The sequence below is a fragment of the Armigeres subalbatus genome, unplaced genomic scaffold, assembly GCF_024139115.2.
Source record: "Armigeres subalbatus isolate Guangzhou_Male unplaced genomic scaffold, GZ_Asu_2 Contig2079, whole genome shotgun sequence".
Lineage (NCBI taxonomy): Eukaryota > Metazoa > Arthropoda > Insecta > Diptera > Culicidae > Armigeres > Armigeres subalbatus.
In genome coordinates, this window is record NW_026942923.1 from 170,068 (window position 1) to 197,083 (window position 27,016).

Below are 27,016 nucleotides of genomic sequence, written 5' to 3' on the forward strand. Positions count from 1 at the left end.
TTACGCTCAAACACTCCGAGAGCTCTCCGATCAGCCTCCTTTAACGTCCATGCCTCATGGCCGTATAAAGCCACCGGAAGAATCAGAGTAGTATACAGCGCGAGTTTTGTTTTCGTTTGCAGACTACGGGACTTAAGCTGGTTACGAAGTCCGTAAGAAGCCCTATTTGCAGCTGCAATACGCCTTTTCACCTCGCGGGTAACATCATTATCGCACGTCACTAATGTTCCAAGATACATAAATTCTTCTACCACTTTAATTTTTTCACCATCCAGCACCATTTCTCTACCACCACCACTAATGAACCCACGTTGATTGCCAGCGACCATGTACTTCGTTTTGCTGGTATTGATCGTCCAATCCTCGCTGTCTGCTTCTTAAAAGGCACAAAAGCCTCTTCCTCGGCACGGCGATCAATTACGATAATATCGATATCGTCCGCAAATCCCAGGAGCATATGCGATTTTGTGATAATGGTACCGCTTCTTTGCACACCAGCTCTCCTAATCGCTCCCTCGAGCGCTATATTGAACAGTAGATTCGAGAGTGTATTATACCCTGCTTTAATCCATGTGAGGTAACAAATGACGTCGATATTTCATCCGCAACCCTTACACTTGATTTCGATCCGTCCAACGTTATACGAATTAGCCGTATCAGTTTCGCCGGAAAACCATGTTCTAGCATAATTTACCATAATTCATTCCGTTTCACTGAATCGTACGCCGCCTTGAAATCAATAAACAGATCATGTGTCTGCAAGTTGTACTCCCGGAATTTATCAAGGATTTGTCTCGGGGTAAACATTTGATCCGTCGTTGATCGGCCCTCACGAAAGCCTGCTTGGTATTCACCGACGAAGGACTCTTCAAGCGGTCTCAATCTGTTGAACAGAATACGGGACATAATTTTGTACGCCGAATTGAGGAGGGTTATTCCTCGATAATTGGCGCACTCCAGTCTGTGCCCTTTCTTAAATAGAGGGCAAATGAGGCCGTCCAACCAGCTAGCAGGCATTTCATCGTCTTCCCATATTTTCGACATAATATGGTGCAGAACTTCATAAAGCTGCTCACTGCCATGTTTGAGAAGTTCAGCCGGGAGCTGGTCCTTCTCCGCAGCCTTATTGTTTTTCAGCTCTGTAACAGCTTTTTAACCTCATCTAGTGTAGACGACTCTGCAACTTGTGCATCGTCGCTAATATTTATTATGTTCACCGATGCACCGTCACTTCCACTATTCAACAAAGTCTCGAAGTGTTGCTTCACCTGGCAGCCACTTTAGTTTTATCTATCAGTACATTCTGTTGTTGGTCGTTGCACATGACGGGAGATGGCGCTGTCTTTCTCCGCACGCCATTGATAGACTAATAAAACCTCCGCATATCGTTCCGCTCCTTTTTTTCTTGCGCCTCACTAATAACTTGTTCTTCGTATTCTTTTTTCTTCCTGCGGTGGGTTAGTTTTTCGGCTGCTCTTGCTTCCTTGTACCGATCTCTATTCCATCGGGCACCCGACACCAACATCCGGCTTCTGGCAACGTTCTTCTCGTCTGTCACTCTCTGACACTCCACATCGAACCAACCCGTCCTGGGTCGCCTCTGTGCAGTGCCTACCACTTCTCGTGCTGTCGTGCTCACCGCTCCATGGATCGACTTCCATAGATCGTTGATGTTGTCGCGGTTGTCGCTATAACGTTGATTGCACTTATCCGTTCGTCGAGCTTCTGGCGGTACTCAGCCGATACTCCTTCCGCCGACAATCGCTGGATATTGTAACGCATCGTTCGCTGTGATCTTTCGTTCGATACAGTTGACAATCGTGATCGAATTTTACTAACAACGAGGTAGTGATCAGAGTCAATGTTCGGACCTCTGAATGTCCGCACATCGATACCATCCGAGAAATGGCGCCCATCCACCAGAACATGGTATATTGCAAGTGTCTCCAGGTGTGCTTTCGGATATTCTTTCGTGCAAAATAGGTGCTACTGATGGTAATCCCTCTGGCAGTAGCGAAATTTACTAGCCGTAGGCCGTTGTCATTGGTAGCAGAGTGAAGGCTCTCCCTACCGATTATGGGAGGGAAAAAAACCTCTCTACCGACCTGAGCGTTAGCGTCTCCAATAACAATTTTCACGTCATGCTTTGCGCACTCTCCATATGCTTTATCAAGACATTCAAGAAACGTGTCCTCCACGTCGTCGGATTTATCGTTTGTCGGAGCGAAAACGTTGATTAGGCTGTAATTGAAGAATTTGCCCCGTATCCTCAACATACAGATTCGTTCGCTAATGGGTTTGCACCGCATCACTCGCTTCATCTACTTGCCCATCACTACAAAACCAACTCCATGGTCTGCTTTTCCGTCGCCGGCTTGAAATGTGTCGCTCCTATTGCTGAGAGTACTGGACCGTAACACCTTTTCTTCGTCGGTAATGTGTAGGGATGACCTCCACATCCCCTTTTTTTCCTGCTCGGGTGTGCCACTGTGACCAGTCAAGGCCCGATGCCCACGTAGCATCTTTTCAGCGCTGAGTGTACGCGGCGTCAAAAAGACGCAGGTGTGCACCGGGAAAAAGCGTAAACGCAGCGTCGCCGCGTCGATGCACACCTGCGTTATTTGACCGCTGCGTGTACGTGGCGTTGAAAACACGCTACGTGGGCATCGAGCCTAATAGATCTATTGTAGCGTTCCACATCCTCATAGCGTGCTGCATTAGCCTGATTACGTTACCGTCTATCTTATACAATTGCACTACCTTGAGGAGGTACGAGTGAGGTACTGAGACGTATGCCTTTTTATAGTCGATAGACACCATGCTCAGGCCTGCCCAACAACGCCCGCATCAACGACCTGATCCTTGCAGCTTCGTGTTTTGCGTCTACAACCTTTTTGATCCTCATTCATTAGATTGTTGACATCGCAATGGTTCTGCACCCTCTTCGCTGTTAACGATAACTGCGCTTTGTACAGACTTGTAAGGGGCCCTCCTTATCCGTGCGGTAAGACGCGCGGCTACAAAGCAAGACCATGATGAGGGTGGCTGACTTCGATTCCCGGTGCCGGTTTGCCGGTTTAGGCAATTTTCAGATTGGATATTGTCTTGACCTCCCTGGGCATAAAAGTATCATCGTGCTAGCCTCATGAACGAATGTAAAAATGGTAACCTGGCTTAGAAACCTTGCAGTTAATATGTGGAAGTGCTTATTGAACACTAAGCCGCGAGGCGGCTCTGTCCCAGTGTGGGGATGTAATCGATGTAATGCCAATAATAAGAAGAAGACAAATTTTCCAGAGTATCTTGCAACAGTCCTTGCAGATCAACTGCGTTTGCCTCCGAAACGGATACAACACAATCATTTGCAAGCAGTCTTAACGAGCTTTGGCATAAGACATTCATCAATGTCTCTTACGTAAAAATTGTAAAGGAGGGCTTAAACATGAGCCCTGGGTGGGTAGCTAATTCGTTGTTCAAAATAGGAGAAAGTCCAAACTCACGGATTTTGTCGGATAAGACATCGACGTAAACTGCAGTAATGTCCAAAAATACCTCGTTTGGACACTAACTGACAGTTCGTTTGGCTACACTCGCCTTCGCCTCAGCTCGTCTATGGAACCTATAGTGTCTATAGTCGATACGAATTACAATTCGACGCAGGTTTTCCAAGCTTTTGGATGGTTATCACCAACGGCCTCATTTGCCTCCAATAATCCGAAACAATGTTGAGCTTCAATAACTGATTGAACAAGCTAAACAATCAGCTAAACCTGATTCTATCCATTCCCAGAGTTGAATTGTTACATGATAGGAGGACAAGCTAGAATTAAATCATCAAAAGGGACGATCCGCCTTCGTCATTCCTTTCAGCTTCGCTGGTACCGGATCCGGGCAAACTTTGTTTTGTTTTCGAAGTCAAGTATCAATCACGTTGCGCGTCTTTCTTTCGACGAAGGTTTAAAGAATTTTCATTAAAGTCTTACTTGAAAAGCAATGGGTAATGTTTTCAACACAACCGCGAGTAGACGTAGGACTTGTATAAACGTAACGTATTTACATTTAACTTTTGGATCTATGGAGTTTGATTATAGGTTTTGATATTGGAAACGACAATTTCCATGCTTTGTAGAATTATTAGCAACTTGTTTATTCAAAACTTCTGGAAATAAAACTAATAATTAAATACATAATTAGAATTGCTTTATTCAAGCAAATGAAGGGCATTTATAGATATCTTATTGATGATAGTATTTCTTCTTCTTCTTCTTCATTGGCATTACATCCCCACACTGGGACATTGCCGCCTCGCAGCTTAGTGTTCATTAAGCACTTCCACAGTTATTAACTGCGAGGTTTCTAAGCCAGGATACCATTTCTGCATTCGTATATCATGAGGCTAACACGATGATACTTTTATGCCCAGGGTAGTCGACACAATTTCCAATCCGAAAATCGAAAATCGGCACCGGGAATCGAAACCAGCCACCCTCAGCATGGTCTTGCTTTGTAGCCGCGCATCTTACCGCACGGCTAAGGAGGGCCCTGATAGTATTTGAAGTTTTAAAATTCTATTTATAAAATTTTCAGACTTGGGCAAAATGTGCTATTTTAGGGAAACTGTCCCGTTTTCCAAACAAAGAAATACAGCACCAATTTCGTTGCTTCTTTTTGCTAACATGCGTGCTTACTGCTGAAAAAAACACAACAATAAGAAACAAGTCAAGGAGCAGTAACCCTACTAAAATAGAGGTTGCTGACGTTTACTCATCCTTCTCTTTCAAACGCATGGAAAAGATAGGTTTTGTTTTCATCGGGAAACGCTTCCGAAGCGTTTCCCGATGAAAACAAATCCTATCCTTTTCATGCGCTTGAAAGAGAAGGATGAGTAAACGTCAGCAACCTCTATAGAGGAGGTACTGCTAATATGTCAACGAAAAATTATTTAATGTTTTGATTCCAAACTTTAATAATACAATTCCTCAGGAAATGAAAAACAAAGAATAAGATAAAGTTTATTTAAATAATCTTCTGGAAATTATTTTTTGCGGACTTTTTTTAAAACATTTATATGTAATACAGCGAAATTTTCGAATTCTATATGGATATTAAAACAATTGCTGATTGTGCATCTTAGGCCTTCTGCAAATAAATGAAAGTACATATTTATTTTAATCAAATTTTTGTTTTGATCAGTGTTGTTGATTTTTTTTGCTGGGGAATCAGAACTGATATAGTATAACCTGGGACAGTATAACCATGTTTTGATGTACGTGTCGTTTAGTACCAAGTACAACTTAACATATGGTTAGTCATATGACATGACTCGTACCCATCCCGGGCATGTGGATTATGTGGATTATGAAACCAATCACTTTTCGTGGATGAGCAGACCAAATCTCTCTAATTTTATTCTTCTTCATCCACCACCGCTGCCCTCGCTGCCTTAGCCATCATCGGCCACTAGCCATGAACTCCGAGCGATGCGATGGGCGATTGCATCCATTGCAACCGACACCACTGCATCCGACCATCATCAAGCACAGAATGACAAAAAAATGCGCCCACTTCTTTCATGCATATTCACAGACCCACCGGCAGTTCTACCGCTGCTGGTGACTGCATGCTGTTCCTTTTTTTTTTTTTTTTTTTTTTTTTTCGAGAGTTGACCAGTTGTAGTCTTATGTCGTTTTCGGTTATTGCTGGGTCGAACCTAGTTCTGCACCGGATCCGCTCTAACTGCTGTCAAAACGTTCGGTTATTCGTTCAGGTTGGATCGCGATCCGCACCAGATCCGACCCAAAATGAATGAGGTTCGCTCTGCCGATTTATCGAGATCCAACCTAGGTTCACCAATACATTCGTATACACAAACTGTCAAACTGGTGTTTATGTTTACGCTAAAGGAAAATGAAAACGTAAAAGACACGGATGGGTATTTGATTTTGTTTGTTTCATTTGTTAATTTTATCAATTTTGTTGCTGTTTTCCACGCTTCCAAATGGATTATTTTAATTTTGTGCTGTCTTCAAGTTTCTCTGATGGTGAATCGGATTCAGATATCGACATATTTTTCGCTGATTACCTCAGATGGTAGCTCCATTATAAACAAAATGAGGGTTGAAAATTTTGTTGAAAATGTGATTTATAAAATGCAGTGACGAGAAGGTAGCTGCTATTTATTCACTATTACGTTGTGTATTCGATTCGAACATATACTTTAGGTACAATTTCTCTATCAATGGGAAAATAGCGTACCAGAGTATCTGCCGCTATGAAGTTATTTATACCAAAATGTTCATACCATTATTTTATTCATTATTGCAGTTCTGTGCATAATTTGTTCAAGGTTACGGATTTGAAGAATATAAACATAATGTATTAACCCTGGCATTAACCATTTATAAGGCTTTGGAAACTATATTGCCATCAACAAGTTTATTGTATTTATTTATAAATGATTATTCATAAATATATTCAAATGTTTATTAAGTAACAGCTTTTATACGAATTGAGCATAATTTTTGAGTGGAAGAAGGGTTTTTACTTGTAATTCATTAAAAAACCGACAAAGACATATTTTATCCCATTGATATTTATTATGTTGAATCTCCTGTTTAGATTATGTAGTGAAAAATGATTTGCCTCTCTTGTATATTTGGTTTTTACAGTTCTGACGAAATTGCAATTTATCCCCTTGGGGGAAAAATAGCAAAAAAAAAATGTAAAAAGCAAAAAAGAATGCTGTTTAACTCTTGTGCGATTTGATTATTTGTTTTAAAATAAAAGGCCCCAAATCTCAATCGCTTTCATATTTTCTTGTTCTGTTCCATTTCAATGACATAATTGATAATTCAAATCTACTGTAACACAATCACTGTTACCCAAAAAGCCATATAGAATCAGCATAATAGTTTATCGGGAAACACGGATTGGCATAAATTCTTTCACGGCAATCCACATTGCCGTCGTCATTCATCACAAGCTCCTAATCACATTAATTTATTGATGGATTAATAGTAATTTTAGTCATTAAACAATTAACAGAAGAAACGTCTGATTTCCCCCATAATTCATAAAACAAGAAAAAAAGAACACTAATAACAAAATTCAGTAATGTCTGTTTCTGCCAGCTGATAAAAGTGCGAATTGAAAACAAAACAGATGATAGGGATTAGGTTCTCACTAATACCATCATACTGACTCGATCCCGATTCGTTTTTCGTTCGGTTATTCAGAGTCGGGGTCGGACCTGACCCAGGTCTAAAACCGAAAACGACATTAATAGACTGGTATCTCGGCTGGGCTCTCCATGTGATACACAATACTAGCAGACGACTCAAGCTATGTTGCTCACTAGGTCACTGCGGCCTGGGTTTGTATAGGCGATATTTGAATGAAACTCTTGCAACACCTGCGACACCTAGTGCCAATTAAATCAACTAAGAAAAAAGTGTCTCAAGTGTTTTCTGCTGCTGGTGAACTATAGAAGCCGTAACTTATTCCGTTTAAATCTTATATTTTCACGCAAATTTGCGAATTTGAAATGGAACCTATTGAAAGAAAATTAAATTTGCATTCCGCTGGTGAGTAAATTTCTGGTCGATAATAAATGTTAACACTTTTTTATGAAGCAAAAAAAACAACCCTTATTGAGGTTATTTTTCACTATTCACAGAGACCAAGCAACCTGACTCCCAGACGATTAGCCTCACTTTGGGAGATATTCTGGACTACATAGGAGATTCAATCAGACCACTTCGGGAAGGGCAGTCGGTCTTCGAATCAGGACATATTGTATTCATTGGCTACACAAATTCGAAGGGAGTGTATTTGGACGTTGTTGGCTTTGTACTTCAAAGTTCCCACCCGGGGGATGTTCCTCATGAGGTAAAACTTCAGATCTGTCCCGATTATCGGCAATGGATACTGAGCTGCACATGTAAAGCGGGAACTGCAAGATGTAAGCACATCATTGCTTGCTTGCTGCATATTTCAAAGTACGTATTTGAAATCATTATTTTTATACTGTTGACCCGATGTACAGTATATTTAATCCACAGAGCTGGGTATGTCGAATTCTTAACTTGCACCAGCTCTCGTCAAGCATGGGGAATTAGTAAAGCGGAAAAAACTAGTCTATGGAAAGCGAAGCGCGTTAAGGAACTTTGTTGCGTTCGAAAACATGCTGTTTTCCCAGAGGTCGATGTCATTAAGAAAGCTGAACTTCTTAAAGGCGGTTTTCATCGCATATTGGAAGGTAATAACCATACTTTCATTGTAAAATAAATAAAATATAATTGAGGATTAAATAAACAGCATCACCACATTCGGCAATTCAAAAACACATCACAGGAAGGGAACTGAGTTGCCCTAGACCCATTTCCGGTCCACTGCAGAATATCGATATTGATTTGTATATCACCGATTATGAGCTGCGTGAATTGTTAACTGACAGCACTCTCGTGTTCAACTGGAATGTAATCGCACAGAATATAACTGATATGGCTAAAACTTTCTACGAACAGAATGTGCAGAAGAATACAGAAGAAATTATTAAAATATGTGACCAGACAAAAAATCAGGATAATAGTGCTTGGAGAATGCACAGATCTATCAGAATCACTGGAAGTTCGTGCTACGAACTGTTCACGTATTTTAAGAACAAAAATCCCGATTGGAACAAAAAAATTGAGTCCTATCTGAATCCTAAACCTCTACACACAAAGGCTATTAAATATGGAAAAGATCTGGAACATACTGCTTTCGAAGTTTACAAAGCGAAACGCAACCCTCTCATGAAAAAGTGTGGATTTGTGTTGTGCAGCACGGACCCTTGGATGGGAGTCAGCCCTGATGGAGTGGACCCATTAAACAAAATTCTGTTAGAGATAAAATGCCCAGTGCGTGGAGCAGAACACGGAGTAGACTGGTTAATTAATGAATGCAAAGCGACTAGAGCTTACGTTAAAAAAGTAGATTCGACTCTAGAACTGAATAGAAATCATAAGTATTTTGCCCAGGTGCAACTAGCGATGCACGTATTGCATATTAGTGAATGTGATTTCATAGTATTTTCAAAACATGATAACGATTTTGTCATAATAGAAGTAGGCTACGATGACACATTCGCTCGTCATTTGATAGAAACACTCAGAACTATTTTCTTCACTTATATGCTACCACAGATAGCTGCTAAAGCAAAATGAGTCATTGTCAATACAAACACATACAAATAAAACAAAAAAATGTTTGAAAAATATACTTTATTTTTTTTATAACAAGTTTAACAAAGAAGTGCTAAAATTTATTGTCCTGGAAGATTGGAGGCGACAGATTAACTATTGCGCAAATAACAATCATTATATCGTCAATGGAGGTTAACATTGAAGTTTCAATCGTATTCTGAAGAATACCGAAAAGCTTAATACGTTGTATTACACGCTCAACATGTATTCTCGCTTTGGCTATGCTTTCATTAAGAACAGCCTCTCTTGACGACAATCTCTCTCCTCGAAGAAATGGTGGTATGTGTAACCTGATTCCATTAGCTAAACACTCATTCTCAATGCTAAAGCCTTTATCTACCATTATTTCGTCTCTATATGCATCGAATAGTGCCACCACATTTTCATCATTAAAAATTTGCTTATCTGAGGCCTTGCCACTAAATGCTTGACTCACAAAACTAATTAGCCCTGCTGGTGTGACTCCTATCAAAAATTTTACAGTCCTTCTACCTTTGTAATTGGAATAGCAAGAAATACAACAATTAATACATTTTAGTGTTGCAACCGACACTTCCGTGCAATCGAAAATGCATCTGACTTTTTCAAACCTGTTTCTAAAACACAAGGGAATATTACGGTAAATTTCCTCTTGATCTGGCCAATATATAAATTGCTGTAGTACTTCTGCTAATACGTGTATCGTATGGTTAAAATAATCTGCTACAGTTGAAATAGAGATGCCGCCAAACAAGGTAGACAATGCTGCGAAAGAAATATCTTGTTTCAATTTTGCCAAGGTCAGGATGACTCGGTCAACAGTATGAGCTCTCCACTGTCTCTGATAAACCTGATCTTCAATCGTTTTGACTGACACACAAATAGCATCTAGTTGATTAAGCGATGTGAGACCAGTCCACGTGTTTGCATCCTTATCTGATTTTATTAATGTCGTAAGAGTGGCTCCATTTCTTATTCTAGATAGCTTATTCTTAACCTGTTTAATCAATAATGGTACTGATGTATCCTTGTCTGACTCTGTATTCAACTGTTCTGTCGAAGTGCTCATATTAGTTTCAGATTGCAGATCATTTTGCAATATTTCAATTTGAGCAGTATTGGTACCATGTTTCACGTTGTCAGTGTCAATTTGTGTTTCATTGTCGACAGCTGTATAATAGGGCTCTGAACATGTCGTATTTCCACAAATAACCGAATTCTGCTTAGCATCAGAGTCTTCTGATACAGTTAGTGATGAGTTACTCTGGTCATCTAATGACTTGCTAGAATCGATACTGAGACGGAACTTGTTTGTTGAGAAGCTCCTAGGCAAGTGTTGTGATGGAACCGCATCCGGTTTCAAGCGCTTTCCTCCTGAAATGAAATAGGTAATGCAACTATTATTTTATAATTAAAGGTCGATATTATCAAGTTTAAATATAATGTACCATTAAGAATGATAATTCACCAAGGGAGTTATTTCGGGCTCATGTTATAATTATTAATGTTAATGTTATAATTAGAATTCCTTGAGGAACATCCGACGGAATCGCTGCAAGACTTCCGAGAGGAATTCCTGAACGAACTAATGGAAAAAATCCTGGAAAAACCTTAGATGGAACTACTGGAGGAATTCCCGGATAAACCGTCGAAAGAATTCCTGGAAGACCTCCCGGGAGAATTCCTGGCGAAACTTACAGAAGAATTTCAGGAGAAGCTTCCGGAGAAACTTCCGGAAGAATTCTTGAACGAACTTCTGCAGGAATTCTTGGAGGAAACTTAGGCGGAATTACTGGAGGAGGAATTCCCGGAGGAACTTCCGGATGAATTCCCGGAGGAACTTCCGGGGGAATTCCCGGAGGAACTTCCGGAGGACTTCCAGGAGGAACTTCCGGAGTAATTCCTGGAGGAACTTCCGGAGGAATTCCTGGAGGAACTTCGGGAGGAATTTCTGGAAGAACTTCCGGAGGAATTACTGGAGGAACTTCCGGAGGAATTACTGGAGGAACTTCCGGAGGAATTCCCGGAGGAACTTCCGGAGGAACTTCCGGAGGAACTTCCGGAGGAACTTCTGGCAGAATTCCGGGAGGAATTTCCGGAAGGAACTTCCTGGAGAATTTTCCGGAGGAATTCCTCACGGAACTTCCGGAGGATTTCCTGACGGAACTTCTGGAGGAATTCCCGGAGGAACTTCTGGAGGAATTCCCGGAGGAACTTCTGGAGGAATTCCCGGAGGAACTTCCGGAGAAACTTCCGGAGGAATTCCCGGAGAAACTTCCGGAGGAATTCCTGGAGGAACTTCCGAAGGAATTCCCGAAGGAACTTGCGGAGGAATTCCCGGAGGAACTTCCGGAGGAATTCCCAGAGGAACTTCCGGAGGAATTCCCGGAGGAACTTCCGGAGGAATTCCCGGAGGAACTTCCGGAGGAATTCCCGGAGGAACTTCCGGAGGAATTCCCGGAGGAACTTCCGGAGGAATTCCCGGAGGAACTTCCGGAGGAATTCCCGGAGGAACTTCCGGAGGAATTGCCGGAGGAACTTCCGGAGGAATTCCCGGGGGAACTTCCGGAGGAATTCCCGGAGGAACTTCCGGAGGAATTCCCGGAGGAACTTCCGGAGGAATTCCCGGAGGAACTTCCGGAGGAATTCCCGGAGGAATTCCCGGAGGAACTTCCGGAGTAATTTCCGGAGGAACTTCCGGAGGAACTTCTGGAGAAATTTGGGTTCGCAAGGTGGGTTCCAAGATTGAACGAAAATTGGCCACTTCCCCAAGGGAACCAGGCTCTGAAAGTACCCGGAGAGTGGTCAATTCGATCTAAAATCGCCGAAATTTACTCCAATGTACTTGTTTTGCAAAATCATGAAGTTTGACATGTCGCAAGATCGGTTCCAAGATTGAACGAAAATTGGCCACTTCCCCCAAGGAACCAGGCCTTGGAAGTATCCGGAGGGTGGCCAATTCGATCGAAAATCGCCGAAATGTACTCCAGTGTACTTGTTTTGCAAAATCATGAAGTTTGACATGTCGCAAGATGGGTTCCAAGATTGATCGAAAATTGGCCACTTCCCCCAAGGGAACCAGGCCCTGGAAGTACCCGGAGGGTGGCCAATTCGATCGAAAATCGCCGAAATGTACTCCAGTGTACCTGTTTTGCAAAATCATGAAGTTTGACATGTCGCAAGATGGGTTCCAAGATTGATCGAAAATTGACCACTTCCCCAAGGGAACTAGGCCCTAGAAGTACCCGGAGGGTGGCCAATTCGATCAAAAATCGCCGAAATGTTTGTTTGAAAAGTTTGACATGTCGCAAGATGGTTTTCGAAGCCAATCTGCATGTGACCATTTTTTCCGGGAGGAAGGTAACCCCAGTACTCCCCGAAATATATCCGAAACCATGGTCATTGCACAAAAATTGACCTCGGTTCCTAAAACTATAGGAATTTTGTGATCGATTCCAGAAGAATTGCTTGAAAATCCGTTAGAAATTGGCTGAGCTGCGTGGTTTTGAATTTTAAGTTTTGTCGTAAAATGGGGGTTGAGGATGTACGTGTTAACGTACGTGCTCACCTAAGTCATAATCAACGTTGGCTGTCTTGCCCCATATGGCGATCTTGGCCCACTTTCCCCTATCCTCTCTAACATGATGTTGTCAGAAACAATTCAAATACTTACTCGACATACAGAAAAAGATAGTAATAAAATTTGTTTGTGTTTCTTGGCTCAGCTCATCAAGAAAGGTACCGTACTAAACGAATTATTATTCTATCAGAAGCTTCTACAGGACACTGTAGCACTTGGGCAAGTATATAACAAACAAGTCGTTACATGCGCGTGTAGACTTTATGACCTTATTTCAGGGATTTATTGGAAAACGAATCCTGTGATTTCTTGGATAACGCAGAACATATGCTGTGATCACAGTCTATTCTATGTACCACAAAGACCACCCTTGGCCCTCAGGCCAAGAGATTCAAAGAAAGCTATAAAAATCGCATGAAAAATAACTTTCTACCACATCAGAGACGAGCTAGCCTAGGGCTGAAAGTCTCTTTAATAAAGATACAAAAAAACTTTCTAACATCCTTTTGAGCATCAGTCAAGAATTTCGAAAAATAAAAAAAAATACACTTAAATCTCAATTTAAAAAATTGAACCAGCTTGTTTATTCTTTTTCCAGGGCTCTACACCTAAACTTTTTTGCTTTTCCTGTTATTATTCGAATGCTTACCTATTTTATAATCGAAGGGCAAAAAATGTCTACTGCATATTCTTGAAAACTTCGTGGGTTTCGTTGTTCTCCGGATAGCCTGCATCCATCTACCGTTCAGATTTCTGTTGTCCAGTGGAAATTTGTGTAACATAATTCCGTTGCCAGCTTTCGCAGTACATCCAACTGCAAAGCACATTGTCCTGCTACGAGGTAGCTTTAGTTGAATAGCATAACCGTGTTCCGGTGTAATGGCGTTTTCCGTTTTAGTTTGGATAGATGGGTCTGCATAAATTTTGGAACTGCATTTTCGTCTCCGCTTAAGCGATCCGACAGCACGAGTTGGGATTGCACTGTATTTCAGATATGTGGATACAACTAGAATATAAAACGAATCTGCAGTTATTGTATTGGAATTTACACTTGTCTACTGTTTACATACCTGAAATTTTGTCTTGTTTGCGGAAGTGGTTTCTGCAAATCCTCACATCGCTTATTATTTTATGGTCACACTGCAGAACAGCAATCCATTTCTGGCGAACATGTTTGGCGGCAGGAGCTTTGACCAGCATTTTCTTAGCTTTTACTTTACAGCCCCTTATCCAGCACCCTTCTTTCGGAGCAGGAGTTTTGTCTGCCGTCGGAAAGATAGATGGAATTGCTGTTCTTTTTAATTTCACACGCTTGTACGTTTGAAAGTCCCCATCGAAAAAATGATTTCTGCAAATCCAACTGCCAGGTAATCCGTCGATATCCAGGGTTTTTCGCCATTTTCGAAATGATGGGCATTCCGAATGAGGCACCGGGAATAACGTAGGAGCCGGATTTCGGCAAGTTCCTACGAGGCAATGTTTATTTACCACTTTTCGTTTACGGGTGCGCAGATCACACAGTGCCTGTAAAAGGGTAAACATTAAATGGTATTATCTGCACAAAATAGCATAATAACAAACAACTGAATACTACCATCAAGAAGATATTATTTTTTTCTTTCAGATTCTTATATTTTATTTTCAAAATGAACAAATTTGAACACTTAAATTAACGATTTTCAAACTGTTTTGTAAATATATACACTGGTTTTGACACTTCTCCCGTAGAACAACACTCTTTTCACTTCAGCGCCATCTCATAGCAAATTCTACTCGAATATGCCTATTCTTTCTATCTACAGTCTGTCAATTATAAACCGAACAAATAATGGAAGCTCAACATGTACATAGATGTTTTCTGAATAAGTAGTTAACATGTAAATTTAATTATTAGTTACTTGGAGCCGACATTCAATACCTAATAGTAGTCTATGTTGACAACGGGTGGTACTGTTGCCATTTCCAAGTAACAATTTCGAATAAAGATGTAATGATATCATTCTGGTAGGGTAGTTTCAAAATAGATTAATTTAAGTACTATTGTAATAAATGGACACATTGAAGAGCTTCCCTTATTTTAACACGGTTGAGTATCGGATGTTTGTCAATACGTCGTCGAGTTAATTGTATCCTATCAGTCACAGTAATGTCATATGTTAAAGTTTCAGTAGTCTAATAGTGATCATTATACAAAATTTCTGTCCAGTTGTTCCGTAATTGCTTTTTTTTTGGTCAATAGAACTCCCTTTTCTAATATTCAAACCTTTATTATTTATTAAAATAATGAGGTCTAAAATTCGGTTGTCCGACATTTCGCGGTAAAACATTCCGCGGTGCACCATTTCGCGGTCTGTATCATTTGGCGGTAATCTGTTTCGCGGTTTATACAATTTGGCGGTATTCCGTTTCGCGGTATATACTATTTCGCGGTTTACAATTTCGCGGTGATCCGTTTTGCGGTATTCAAACTTACCTTATCTTATTAACTTTTTTTTTGTATTTTTAAGAGTTTGCCATTCTTTTCTACCAACTCTTAATTTTCTCTTCTTTATATGGCCGTTTCTTTCATTGCGTTTCCCTTTCAATTATTTTTCTCTTTTCTTTTACGCATTATTTTATGTTATTTCCAAAAGACATATACATTATTGTCAATATGATAATTAGATGTGTGAGCTTTGTCACCAAGATACACTATATCATATGATAAAGGTCGCTGTCTTAATGCCTTAAAAGGCTATGGTATTCTGGTAGAACTTAGAAGATGAAAAAACTGAAAATTATTCATAAGGCAAAATGTATCTTCCTTAAATGTTAGCCGGCATTAGGCGAAATATCATGTGCTGTCTTCTTCAAATGTTCGCATTTGCCCGGTATAAGACAAAATGTGTTGTTTCGTCTTCTTTAAATGTTCGCATTTGCCCGGTATAAGGCAAATTGTGATGTTATGCCTTCTTTAAATATTTGCATTTGCCCGGTATAAGGCAAAGTGTGTTGTTTTGCTTTCTTCAAATGTTTGCATTTGCCCGGTATAACGCAAAATGTTAGGTTTTGCTTTCTTTAAATGTTTGCATTTGCCCGGTATAAGGCGAAGTGTGTTGTTTCGCATTCTTTACATACCATCGTAGGGGGTGACAATGGGTCAAATGGGGTTGAGAATGGGTCACTATTTCAACCACTTAGAATGCTTTTAGATTGGATTGAGGGCAAGAAGACTAAAATATAAGAGACCTTTTTGGACGATTTTGCTCTTCGACCTCCAGACTGCCGGTGAAAGTGATGACCCATTCTCACCCCCAGACCCATTGTCATCCCCGTTGCGGTGCCGGTAGTCGTATTTGCAAATATGTTTTGCTTCAAAACATTGTTTTTGTTGAGATTTGAATTTATATAAGTCTAATGTAAACTGGCTGGGTTCGATTCCCGGTGCCGGTCAAGGCAATTTTCGGATTGGATTCGTGTCAGCCTCATGATATACGAATGCAAAAATGGTAACTTGGCTTAGAAACATCGCAGATAATAACTATGGAAGTGCTGAATGAACACCAAGCTGCGAGGCGGCTCTGTCCCAGTGTGGGGATATAATACCAATAAGAAGAAGAAAAAGAAGAAGAATGTAAACTCAATGATTATTCGCTTTTCATAATAATTAGGTGAATTTTGAGGCTTTACAAAGCTAAAGAACACATTATTGAACTACTTGTAACATTAGTAAAATTAAACCTGCAAATTGGTATTGACCGCGAAAAGTTTCACCGCGGAATAGTACTAACCGCGGAATGGTAAACCGCCAAATGATATAAACCGCGAAATGTTATAACGCGAAATGATACTGAACGCGAAGTGGTAGACCGCGAACTGGTACACCGCGAAAAGGTTAACCGCGGAATGTTTTACCGCGTAATGTCGTACAATCCCAAAATTCAGTTATTCAGATTCAGGGTATACAATATTCAATATAATAGTGGATGAACGCATCATATGGTCTATCCTCATTTCCGTAAGTGGTCAAGTTATTAGTCTTGTAGCAATAATAGTGGTACTAGTTATTCTCTATCTTGTGAGTGCAATGGTCTCAATTAACTATTCTAAACAGAACTCTGTCTCTTGTCTTTCTGTCCACCGATGGTCATGTATTTATTTTCGTTTTTTATTATTTATTTGATATCTTTAAATTTCAGTCATTCATTTTACTATCGGTCATTTATTTTATTATAAGGTAAAGGTCAGCGAATTTTTTCTTAATACGAGAAACACTAAGTCATGTCCCCTATATATCCGCTAATTTTTCTAACTAACCTAATAGAAGGAAGAGAGAAACAGTTTTTTGCGTTGATCCATGCAGCTAGAGAGACTAAAATAAAAGATTATCGAGAAGATATAATAGATACATTCACTATCTCCGATGCCAAATTAGTAAATCTACAAATTCTACTTTTCACTACTAAAATTCTACTTCAGCTATACGGGTACAAAATGAATTATTGTTAGCTACTACTACAAGTATAAATAGATGTATGCTATTTGGATAAGCGTTTGTTTCAGGGTCTTGTTAGTATTAGAGTTATGTTAGTTAGACCCCTACTGAGCCCTGCCGGCACCTCCAAATTTACCAATAGGCAGTTGTTGTTAGATCGTGCGACACTAACCATTAGTTAACTTGGAGGCATGGTACCTCAAGTGTTTGGTATAACTGTTGACCTTATTTAAGTAAGATGTGATAAAAGTTTCTCTACGGAGCTTATTTTCAAACCATTACCATTAAAATAACGATATTCTTGTGAAGGAGATATAAAAAATGGAAAAATATCTTAATTTTTTAATTTAGTGTTGAACTTAACTGCCGCGATTCGCATAAGAGTCCCATGTCGATTTTTGACGATTTTGATTTTCTTTCAAAAATAAGCTTAAAATGAATTCATCTTTAAGAAAAACTGATAAAATAATAGTTTTTGTTCTAGAAATTTGAAAATTAAAACCCACTTGTGTTGTCCCATCTTGCTATTTATTCGCATAACAGTCACATTCCAGATTTTGATACCCTCTCGCACAAAACATCAATGTAATAATGGACCATTTAATAGTCCCATAGCAATTTATACAGATAAAGAATATTATGCCAAATTTTCAGAAAGGTTGCTGGTTTTATCGATTTATTAGATTTTTTTCAATTTCTCCATGTAAAACGAGTTTGAAAACTTCAACGGCATATTTCTCGAGTTGAGGAAAACTGACATGGGACGCTTATGCGAATAGGGGCAGAACCTTTGTTTGAAAAAAGCACTCTATTAAACAACAAAAATAAAAATAAAATAAAAATCTTTTTAAGACACTTGAAATATCAACGTCAAGCCCCTTATCCATGGACAGGGACTGCATGCTGTTCCTTGGGCTTATTCTACGAGTCGAGTGAGGTGAGGTGAGTCGATTTTAGCAATTCTCACGTGAGGTGACCATGTTATTCAAATGGGGCTATACGACTCTTCTCACGTCATTCGAGCAATCTCACGTCAAGCAAGCAAGCACTGCTTCTTTTATACACAAAGAAAATCTTCCGGTACCCCCGAAGGCCCGTAGCATACCGCATTCTGATGTGCGTGTTAGGAATGTACGGGATTGGTTACATATGAAATTTTTACTGGCTTTGACAAGAATTAAAATTTTCAATAGCTTATTGTTAATAATCGTAAGTTTCAATGAAATAGGCAAAATGGTGGAGAGTGTCCAGCTCGATTGATATATAAATCCTAAAAATCCATCGAAAGATAAAGGCGCTAGTAACGTTCAAAATCTTCCCTTTCAGCGTAACACTCTCGATTTCCAAAAATCTAAATGACACCCAGTATAGTAAAGAAAGACGTAAGTCCTACGTCAAAACCTTCAATAAAAGTGCGACAGTATCCGCGTTTCTTCACTTTAACCAGATTTTTACTGAATTTCGTGTGTGATATATCGTTTGTAAAGAATGATTGTGTTTCTGTGTTTTCTACATTCTTTGGACATTGCGGATTTCTCGCGATAAAGCTGTATACACTTGCTATCCCACCACGGACTGTATGGTTTTCTTATAGGAACCGAAGCATGGGCACCAGCCGGCGTTGGGTCTGGAGAGCTTTTAAGAATCAAATGGGATATAACTTAGTGCTCTTCCCGCGGTGGAAGTGCTTCTGTTGGCTTAACCATCGATGATGGTCTGCCTTCATTTGGCCCAACCGATAGAAGCAGATTAATGTCGATCGGCAAATGATCACTACCATGAATTACCTTCAAAATACAGTCCAACGATAGTGAGCTTGTACAAATGGAAAGATCTGGATGGCTATCTCTTGCTGGAGGAACCACTCGTGTAACTTATCATGTATTCAAATAATTGGAGAAAGATATATCGAGACGATACTAGGTCTTCTCCTCTGATGGTTACCTGACATGCGACAGCTTCTGTGTCTGTGCAGGTAGTTGATCATGGTGGCTGCTGCTCTATTAGGAAAATGATTCGAACGAAATAATCTCGTTTGAAAGTTTCGGTACCTAGTTATTATATGCAAACACAAATTGAATAAAAAGTGGATAGCTTTGAAATCTGTACCAAAATCCTGACGAAAATCCCATCGAGTTGTTTAAAACAAATAAGAAAGTTCGGATTGAAATCTGCCAACAGAGCTTATGAAATATGTCTCAAAAAATGCTTACGTTTTATTCAGATGCCTTTACAAAACTAGTCCTTATAGTTAAATTACCTTATCATCAAGCATTCTACCACAAACCTCAAAACCAAAACATCTCAATTCTTCGACAACTGTTTCGTCATCTCTTTGCGCTTTTTCTCGATGTGGGCTTTGAGGCAATCTTTCAGCGAAGTGTAGCTGCTCTGAATCCGTCCCTTCAGTATGACCTCCAGAAGATTAATCATTTCTTCACACTGCACTTCCCCCGAGAACATAAGAATCATCCGAATAACAAGTGTTTTTATATTCCCACTCCCCATCACCGTCAACTTACCGTTAGCTCCGCCTCCGGTCGGCCGTACTTGACAAACAAGCACTGAGGAGCGTGCTTTTTGTGTTCTTCCCAGGGGTCGTCCGTTTCCTCCCATCCGTCCAGCACTTTTCCGCACACGAAGCAAACCGAGGTGTCCTCGTCCTCCTTGTCGTCACCCTGCCAGTAGAAACCGGCTTCGGCCATCTGCAAGATGTGAGATTCATTTTTACGTTTGTTATTGCAATCAGCCGTCACAGAAAGCCACCCACCTTCTGGACGTTGCACGGACTGGCACTTGAATAGGGCCACTTTTTGAAACTGTTGACTCGATCTTTCTCAAACAGGTACACCTTTTCTATGTTTTCCGCTTGTACCATTTTGATTTGTCTTGAAGAAAGTAATTATACGAAATAAAAATCAAAATTATTCGTCCGAAAGCACTCAATAATCAACCGACAACGAATTTGAAAAACTTGCAAACGCTTCTTCTTCACACTCGTTTTTGAAACGCGCTCCGCATAAAAGTGACGTTTCTGCCACCAGTGAAAAATAAATATGGATGACATGTGAGAGCGTTATAGCGTTATATAACTATTTCGACGTTACACGCATTACGTTTAGCTTCACATCACCACTCCAGTGATGCCAGATTTTTTATGCATTTATTGCAGTTTGCGTTGAGTTCGCCAAATGCACGAAGTTTCAGCAAACATGCAAAAGATCTTGCATACAGTGTTGCTGGCTATTTTATCTTTTAGACTACGTTCAGATTATGAGCTATATCACTTGATATAGCGAATCTTGACATGAGATGCCATATGCATTATTTCCTGGGTGCTACGGATAGAGCCGGTTTTCTGCACTTAAGCGAGTAGAGGGACATTTTGAAATCACTCCCTAAAACAAAATTATTTTGCAGTTACTTGGCTGTCAAACGTTTCCCGCTCTTCGAATTTCTCTTTCCATGCTGCATGAGGGCGCAAAGTTGCGCGAGACTCTACATGACTTTACGATGGTTTACACATTCCTGCTCCAATCAGCTGCTGAATCTCGTGAAATTTCGTAACGAGCGCTTTTTAGTTGCATTCCTACTAATTTTCCACTCGAAATGTGAAAATATTTGTTAAAAAGAATACAAAACTCAAACTAAATTTATTTTTATTTTTTCCCAAAATAATAACAATACTTATCAATATACGAACATAACCACAATCTTCAATGTTTGGCTCCGGCACAATAGAAAAGTTTGGCTTCACTTTGACAACCAAATCGATTCTATCCGCACCACCCAGATTATTTCCAGTGAAAACTGGATGTACAAACACTGATGTCAAGATGCTCTATATCAAGTGATATAGCCTTGGATATAGCTCATAATCTGAACGTACTATCACAGACAAACAGACATAACACTCGTAAAATTTCCATCGTTCACTGATTTACTGGTCAATTCAAAAAATCATTAGTTGGCCAATCGATCACTCGTGGCGCGCGCATCGGATTTGCTCGAGTTTGACATTTGCTCACTACCGCCATCTGGTTCGTGATTTGCCCAACTAACAGAAATCAACAGATGTCGCTAGTTTTCGCACGACGATGATTTTGACAAATAAATGTTCAATGTGTTATGTCTGTTTGTCTGTTTGTCTGTTAAGAAGATTATGTTATAATCCAAGTAGTAATGATTTGTCATTCTATTTAAGCAAAACATGATGAGCTCTTACTCCACATTTAAGAGAAAGTTATTTTTTTACAGGAAAGTATCATAAAACTAATAAATAAAGTGCCAATGTTTGACATACTTCCCCTGAAAAGTAAGTAAAATATGTTAGCACCATGGTTAGCACACTGCTCTGATGTACACATCAAACTAAAACTAACGTGAATCCAATGAATAACACGCCTAAAACAGACAAATCAGCATGAATTTTGACAGCTCGTTCCTGTGCAAGTTGCTTGCAGGTTGTCTGCAATGCTAATTTTATTTGCAAATCGCAATATGAAGATAAAAAACTGATTTATCAATAACTGAATTTCATTTGGAATTTCTATTTCATAAATAATACTTTCATCTTTCACGGATACAAATGTCATACATTTGCTTCAAAAATATACATGTTTACTTCCAAAATGGTAAAATGTTTGAATCAAACATATTTATTTTTAAAACCAAATTAAATCCCTGTTTGTTTTATACGTGCACTAGTGGGTAGCCCCACGCTCGCTCATGCAAAAGTAAACAAAAACTCGAGTTCGGATCGGATCCGATCGGAGGTCAACAGAGGAGCAGGAGCAAGCGTGGAATAATATGTTTTCTTGCTTCCAAATTGATGGTAAGGATGTTTTTCAGGTACAGAAAGGTAAGTAAATGAAATATGAACGATTGGAATTGTGAAATCTAGTAGTCAAATGCTACCAGAATATGAAAATTGGAAGAATTGATAAGAAAATATTATGAATGGCCGAACCAAAAAAATAATCCAGCATTTTACGTGCGCTAATGGCCGCCCCAATCTATCTCATGTTCTGGTGGGGTACAATCGATTTGACGTTTGGCTTGTGTCGTTTGACGGCGAACCCAGTATCCAGAAGGTAGCTAAAGCCGGAAGGGTGCGATGGGCAGGGCATGTTGCAAGAATGCCGGACAACAACCCTGCAAAGATGGTGTTCGCTTCCGATCCGGCAGGTACGAGACGACGTGGAGCGCAGCGAGCGAGATGGGCAGACCAGGTGCAGAACGACTTGGCGAGCGTGGGGCGTATTCGAGGATGGAGAGATGCGGCCTCGAACCGTGTATTGTGGCGTCAAATTGTTGATTCAGTGTTATCTGTATAGATGTAGACTAAATAAATGAAATGAATTGTGTCGTTTCCCGAGCAAAGTCTGAAAACATAATGAGAGCATATAGAAAACATATTTTGATATTGATATCAAATTGAAATCATAATTTGTTTTCAAATATGAATCATCATGACTGATTACATATTTTGATCTCATTTTGCTGTTGATTTCTAAATTGTATGATCTGACATCAAACTGTGAACTTATTTTGTTATCGGAACCAATATCAAAATTAGTTTTCGATTTGCTCTCATCGATAGCAGGAATAGTTTTCGATTTGATGTCACAGCAAGATTTTTCTGCTATAGATTTTGATCTTTTAACCGTTAAAACGACCAAAAGTATATCAACCTGAGTTATCAAAATTAGGCGATTTCACAACAACAAAATTAGTTATCGATTTGCTCTCAAGCTTTGCTCGGGTTGACATCGCAGCAATCATCATCATCGTGATTCAATCATTTTGATGATGGAAACATATCGTTTTTATGTCAAACCACACAAGCCAAACTTCAAACTGTTTCCACCCTACCAAAATTTGAGCTCAATTGTGGCGGCCATTAGCGCTCGTAAAATGCTGGATATCCATGTTTGCTAAAAATTTAGCTAGTTGAAACAACTTGAAACGCACATTTGATTCAAAATAGTTTTCGTTCGCTTCAAATGCAACAATATGTTTGATCCAAACATATTTATTTTTGATGCCAGAACAAACTAAATTATTGTTTGGATTTACCTAGAATATGTTTGTTTTTAACGTAGTTTTTTCTGCGTGATGGTGTTGGTTTGCGTGGGAGAGCTATCAGATTCGTAAAATCGCTGTTTGAATCTTTGTTTACAAAAGCAGATAAGTCGTTTTGAAAATTTTGTCTTGATACATCTAAATAAACTTTATGTGTGGTCTCGAATAAGCAACAATTTAATTTATGGGTGGTTCTTTATTGATTATATTAGGGTGGAGTTATTGCAAAAATGTATAACGGCGACACATATATTATGCATCTCGAGAAAATATAGAATACTGCGGCGTCCTGCTGGCTGCTTCTCAGGTAATCGCAACAGTCACTAAACACGACAGAGTCAAACAAAATCTTACCCACCGTATGCACTTGTCATGATAAACACTCTCCATGTACTCAGTGACTCCGGTTGCCTCTCACTAATACAATCGGGTACTACTGTCATTTGGCGAAAAGCACGTGGTTTTGTTTTGAGAGGGAAAATTTTCTCTATCTTTTAACCCGGCGGCTATCTTGACGTCTACCTTCGCAGTCGAGCCTGCGAGAGTAAGACCGCCGTGAAAGTCTAGAAAAATATAAGCGCGACAATATCTTAGACTACGTTCAGATTATGAGCTATATCACTTGATATAGAGCATCTTGACATCAGTGTTTGTACATCTAGTTTTCACTGGAAATAATGCATATGGCATCTCATGTCAAGATTCGCTATATCAAGTGATATAGCTCATAATCTGAACGTACTATTAGACTACGTTCAGATTATGAGCTATATCACTTGATATAGAGCATCTTGACATCAGTGTTTGTACATCTAGTTTTCACTGGAAAAATAATGCATATGGCATCTCATGTCAAGATTCGCTATATATCAAGTGATATAGCTCAAAATCTGAACGTACTATTATATAGATATTTTTGGCAGTGTATAGTTAATGCTGCTCTTAGACTACGTTCAGATTATGAGCTATATCACTTGATATAGCGAATCTTGACATGAGATGCCATATGCATTATTTCCAGTGAAAACTAGATGTACAAACACTGATGTCAAGATGCTCTATATCAAGTGATATAGCTCATAATCTGCACACTTAGTCACGATTTCCTTGTTCGGTAATTTTTTTTACCGATTCGAACTGCAAACTTTGAAAAATACCGGAAAAGTCGTCATTTTTTTCTAAATTTTGCAGTTTACTCAGTATAAACTTACTGAATTACTGAAAACTGTATTTGTTATTACCGTGTTTTCACAGTAATAAGTCACGTATACTGGATAGAACATTAAAAGTCAGTAAAAATGAATACCGACTATTCGGTAAACATCAAGGCAAAGTGCTGATGGATTTGAACTGTCAGATTTTTTCATTTTACCCGTCTCCTATTTCGAGCTGGTACAACGTGAACAAAATGGTGACGAGTTTCTTTCCACTGGCAAGCCGTTCTGATGGATTAACGCTTCCAGATCGACGAGGGAGCACTAACCGAAGAAGATTGCCGTACTGGATATAGGATGGACATGAAGTGCATATTATTTCAGCAAAAAAAAAAAAACGAGTAGCCCCATCAAAGCCAACTTGTGCGCCCGTACAATTAATCAAACTTATATGTGCTATTTTCATACAATCAAGTCGATTACTGCCTCTCTTGTACTAAAGTACAGAAACTCGTCGGATAACCCTCTGAAAGAGCAGCTCATTTGAAGATAAAATTCGACTTAGATTTTTAACTGTCCCAATCGAAGTTCCAGTCTGACAAACTGTGAGTGAAAATTCATCGGAGCGGTCAAACATCAGTGGAAAGTTAATATATTCCTCGACTTTCGACCTCAAGTATAAAACGATACAGGATTGATTTCAATGATGACTGAAACAGCATAAAAATGATAGAAATACAAATTCTAAATATAATAAAATTTGTTTTGAAAACATATAAATGATATGAAATCTCATTTTACTGATAATTTCGGGAAATCAATGTAAACAAAAGAATACCGAAAAAGACAGTAATAAAATTTACCGACTAACTAGGTTGTTTTTGACATTCGAACGATTTACAACTTTACCGAGTTTTCAGTAACTTTAAAAAATACCGAGTTAAGTCAGCTGTTCAAAAACTCAGTAAAATTTTACCGACTTCAGTAATATAAACTAACTGTGTGAACGTACTATTACGCAATGGGTTTACGGAAAATTTGATCAAATTACCACGTTAAATTTGACAGTCAATACAGTATGGGAGAAATGTCGTACGGAATATTTTTTCCTATAATAATATATATTTCCTTATAAGGAATATTTCGGAATATTTCCTTATAAGGAAAAGTGACAGCTCCATTTACTTTATAGCACAGAGAACAGACGTTGAAGCTGCACTCGCCATGTTGTGATAACTTTTTACTGTTCATTTTGAATAACTTTGGAATGTCGCCGTTATCCCGTGCATAATCAGCGCTAGCGTCATCAAAAAATGCCACTGTGCGCTAGTGTCGTTATGCACGCAAGAGCATACCAGCGCCATCGTGTTGTCAAAATGAGATTGTGAGTTGCAATGTCGACGTCGATGGCGTTGAGGTTCGGTGTGTTTGTTTACACATGTTTTGCAAGAAATTTTGTTCGAGCCTCCATGTCTGTTCTCTGTGTTTATAGTACGTTCAGATTATGAGCTATATCATCACTTGATATAGCGAATCTTGACATGAGATGCCATATGCATTATTTCCAGTGAAAACTAGATGTACAAACACTGATGTCAAGATGCTCTATATCAAGTGATATACTGCCGCTAACCGCAAGTCGAGCACATCTGTATATGAGCCTCCACATACAGATGTGCTCGACTTGCGGCTAGCGGCAGTATAGCTCATAATCTGAACGTACTATTAGACAGCAGGCGTTATGATCGCTACGTTGTGCTTTTCAGCTCCGTACTGCTCGCACGGAATTTCAGTAGCGGATTCATTCCGTAACCATTCCATGTCCTATCTATTTGCACAGTATGCATACTTTTCAGCAGCGTACTAGCCTTAATTATTTACATACACTCTGTGTGAAACAAATTAAAAGAATGAAAATATTCTCTTACGATTTTGTCACATTTTCTATTTTATCACCCAAGTTATCACCCCAACTTGACTTATGTGTAAATTTGATTTAATTGTATGGATGATAGCACATTAAGCTTAATCCCCCTGGTGTGAGCAGATCCTCTTTGCGTAACTTCATATATCAGAAACTTTTGATTTTTTGTTTATTTCAAAACCTCTTTTGGGTCTCTCCAATTGTTGCGCTATATTTGTTCACAGTTTCATTCACATTAAATTTTCTGTTTCGCGCACGTTTTGTTTTGATTCTGTTGATTCGTTATTTTGACAGCCGTTCTTCCCTGTTCTCTTATGCGCTTTCCATCAAAAAAACGATGTCAAATTTTTTCCACCATCCATCAGTTCCTTCGGTTCCATCAGAGTTCAGTTGCCGTTCGTGTCCCGTTTCGATTGCATCCGTAGAGGATCAGTGAAATCATTCGTATCCGGGTCCGTGAGTTTGCCCTTTGGCTGTTTCTGCTTCAGCTTTTCCCGTTCGGTTCAAGTTGGTGGTTCTTCTGACTCGGTGAATTAGAAAATTTATTCGGCTGGTCAGTGGTTTTTCAATAAGAGC

General features: G+C 39.4%; 2 protein-coding genes and 1 long non-coding RNA gene across 4 annotated transcripts; 1 reads left to right on the forward strand and 2 right to left on the reverse strand.

The window, feature by feature from the left end:
* The first annotated feature begins 7,457 nt into the window (after positions 1 to 7,457).
* On the forward strand, positions 7,458 to 8,194 carry LOC134203737 (uncharacterized). The gene is made up of 3 exons (XR_009977688.1): positions 7,458 to 7,583; positions 7,676 to 7,997; positions 8,061 to 8,194. It is a non-coding gene; the product is annotated as an uncharacterized LOC134203737 (long non-coding RNA).
* Positions 8,195 to 9,297: 1,103 nt separating this feature from the next.
* LOC134203736 (uncharacterized) lies at positions 9,298 to 14,543 on the reverse strand. 2 transcript variants are annotated; one of them, XM_062678595.1, is made up of 4 exons: positions 14,399 to 14,543; positions 13,875 to 14,328; positions 13,454 to 13,810; positions 9,298 to 10,598 (listed from the first exon to the last, which is right to left on the reverse strand). In XM_062678595.1, the coding sequence occupies exons 1-4, from the start codon at positions 14,399 to 14,401 to the stop codon at positions 9,298 to 9,300; spliced, it is 2,115 nt and encodes a 704-aa protein (XP_062534579.1). In that variant the 5' UTR covers positions 14,402 to 14,543. The 2 variants fall into 2 exon arrangements, with proteins under 2 accessions (XP_062534579.1, XP_062534580.1); XM_062678596.1 differs by lacking the exon at positions 9,298 to 10,598 and having other exon boundaries at positions 13,385 to 13,810.
* A 4,927-nt stretch (positions 14,544 to 19,470) lies between these two features.
* Positions 19,471 to 20,291, reverse strand: LOC134203739 (baculoviral IAP repeat-containing protein 5-like). The gene is made up of 3 exons (XM_062678597.1): positions 20,049 to 20,291; positions 19,801 to 19,983; positions 19,471 to 19,720 (listed from the first exon to the last, which is right to left on the reverse strand). The coding sequence occupies exons 1-3, from the start codon at positions 20,154 to 20,156 to the stop codon at positions 19,583 to 19,585; spliced, it is 429 nt and encodes a 142-aa protein (XP_062534581.1). The 5' UTR covers positions 20,157 to 20,291; the 3' UTR covers positions 19,471 to 19,582.
* Positions 20,292 to 27,016: the final 6,725 nt, after the last annotated feature.

What these genes read in the sequence shown, in the direction of transcription:
- LOC134203736 (XM_062678595.1), bottom strand. An exon ending in CAAACAAGACAAAATTTCAG is followed by an intron (nt 13,811 to 13,874) that starts GTATGTAAACAG and finishes TTTATATTCTAG; the next exon opens with TTGTATCCACATATCTGAAA. An exon ending in GCCCTTCGATTATAAAATAG is followed by an intron (nt 10,599 to 13,453) that starts GTAAGCATTCGA and finishes ATTTCATTTCAG; the next exon opens with GAGGAAAGCGCTTGAAACCG.
- LOC134203739 (XM_062678597.1), bottom strand. Translation starts at nt 20,156, where the DNA reads ATGGTACAAGCGGAAAACATAGAAAAGGTGTACCTGTTTGAGAAAGAT. An exon ending in GTCCGTGCAACGTCCAGAAG is followed by an intron (nt 19,984 to 20,048) that starts GTGGGTGGCTTT and finishes CACATCTTGCAG; the next exon opens with ATGGCCGAAGCCGGTTTCTA. An exon ending in GACCGGAGGCGGAGCTAACG is followed by an intron (nt 19,721 to 19,800) that starts GTAAGTTGACGG and finishes GGGGAAGTGCAG; the next exon opens with TGTGAAGAAATGATTAATCT.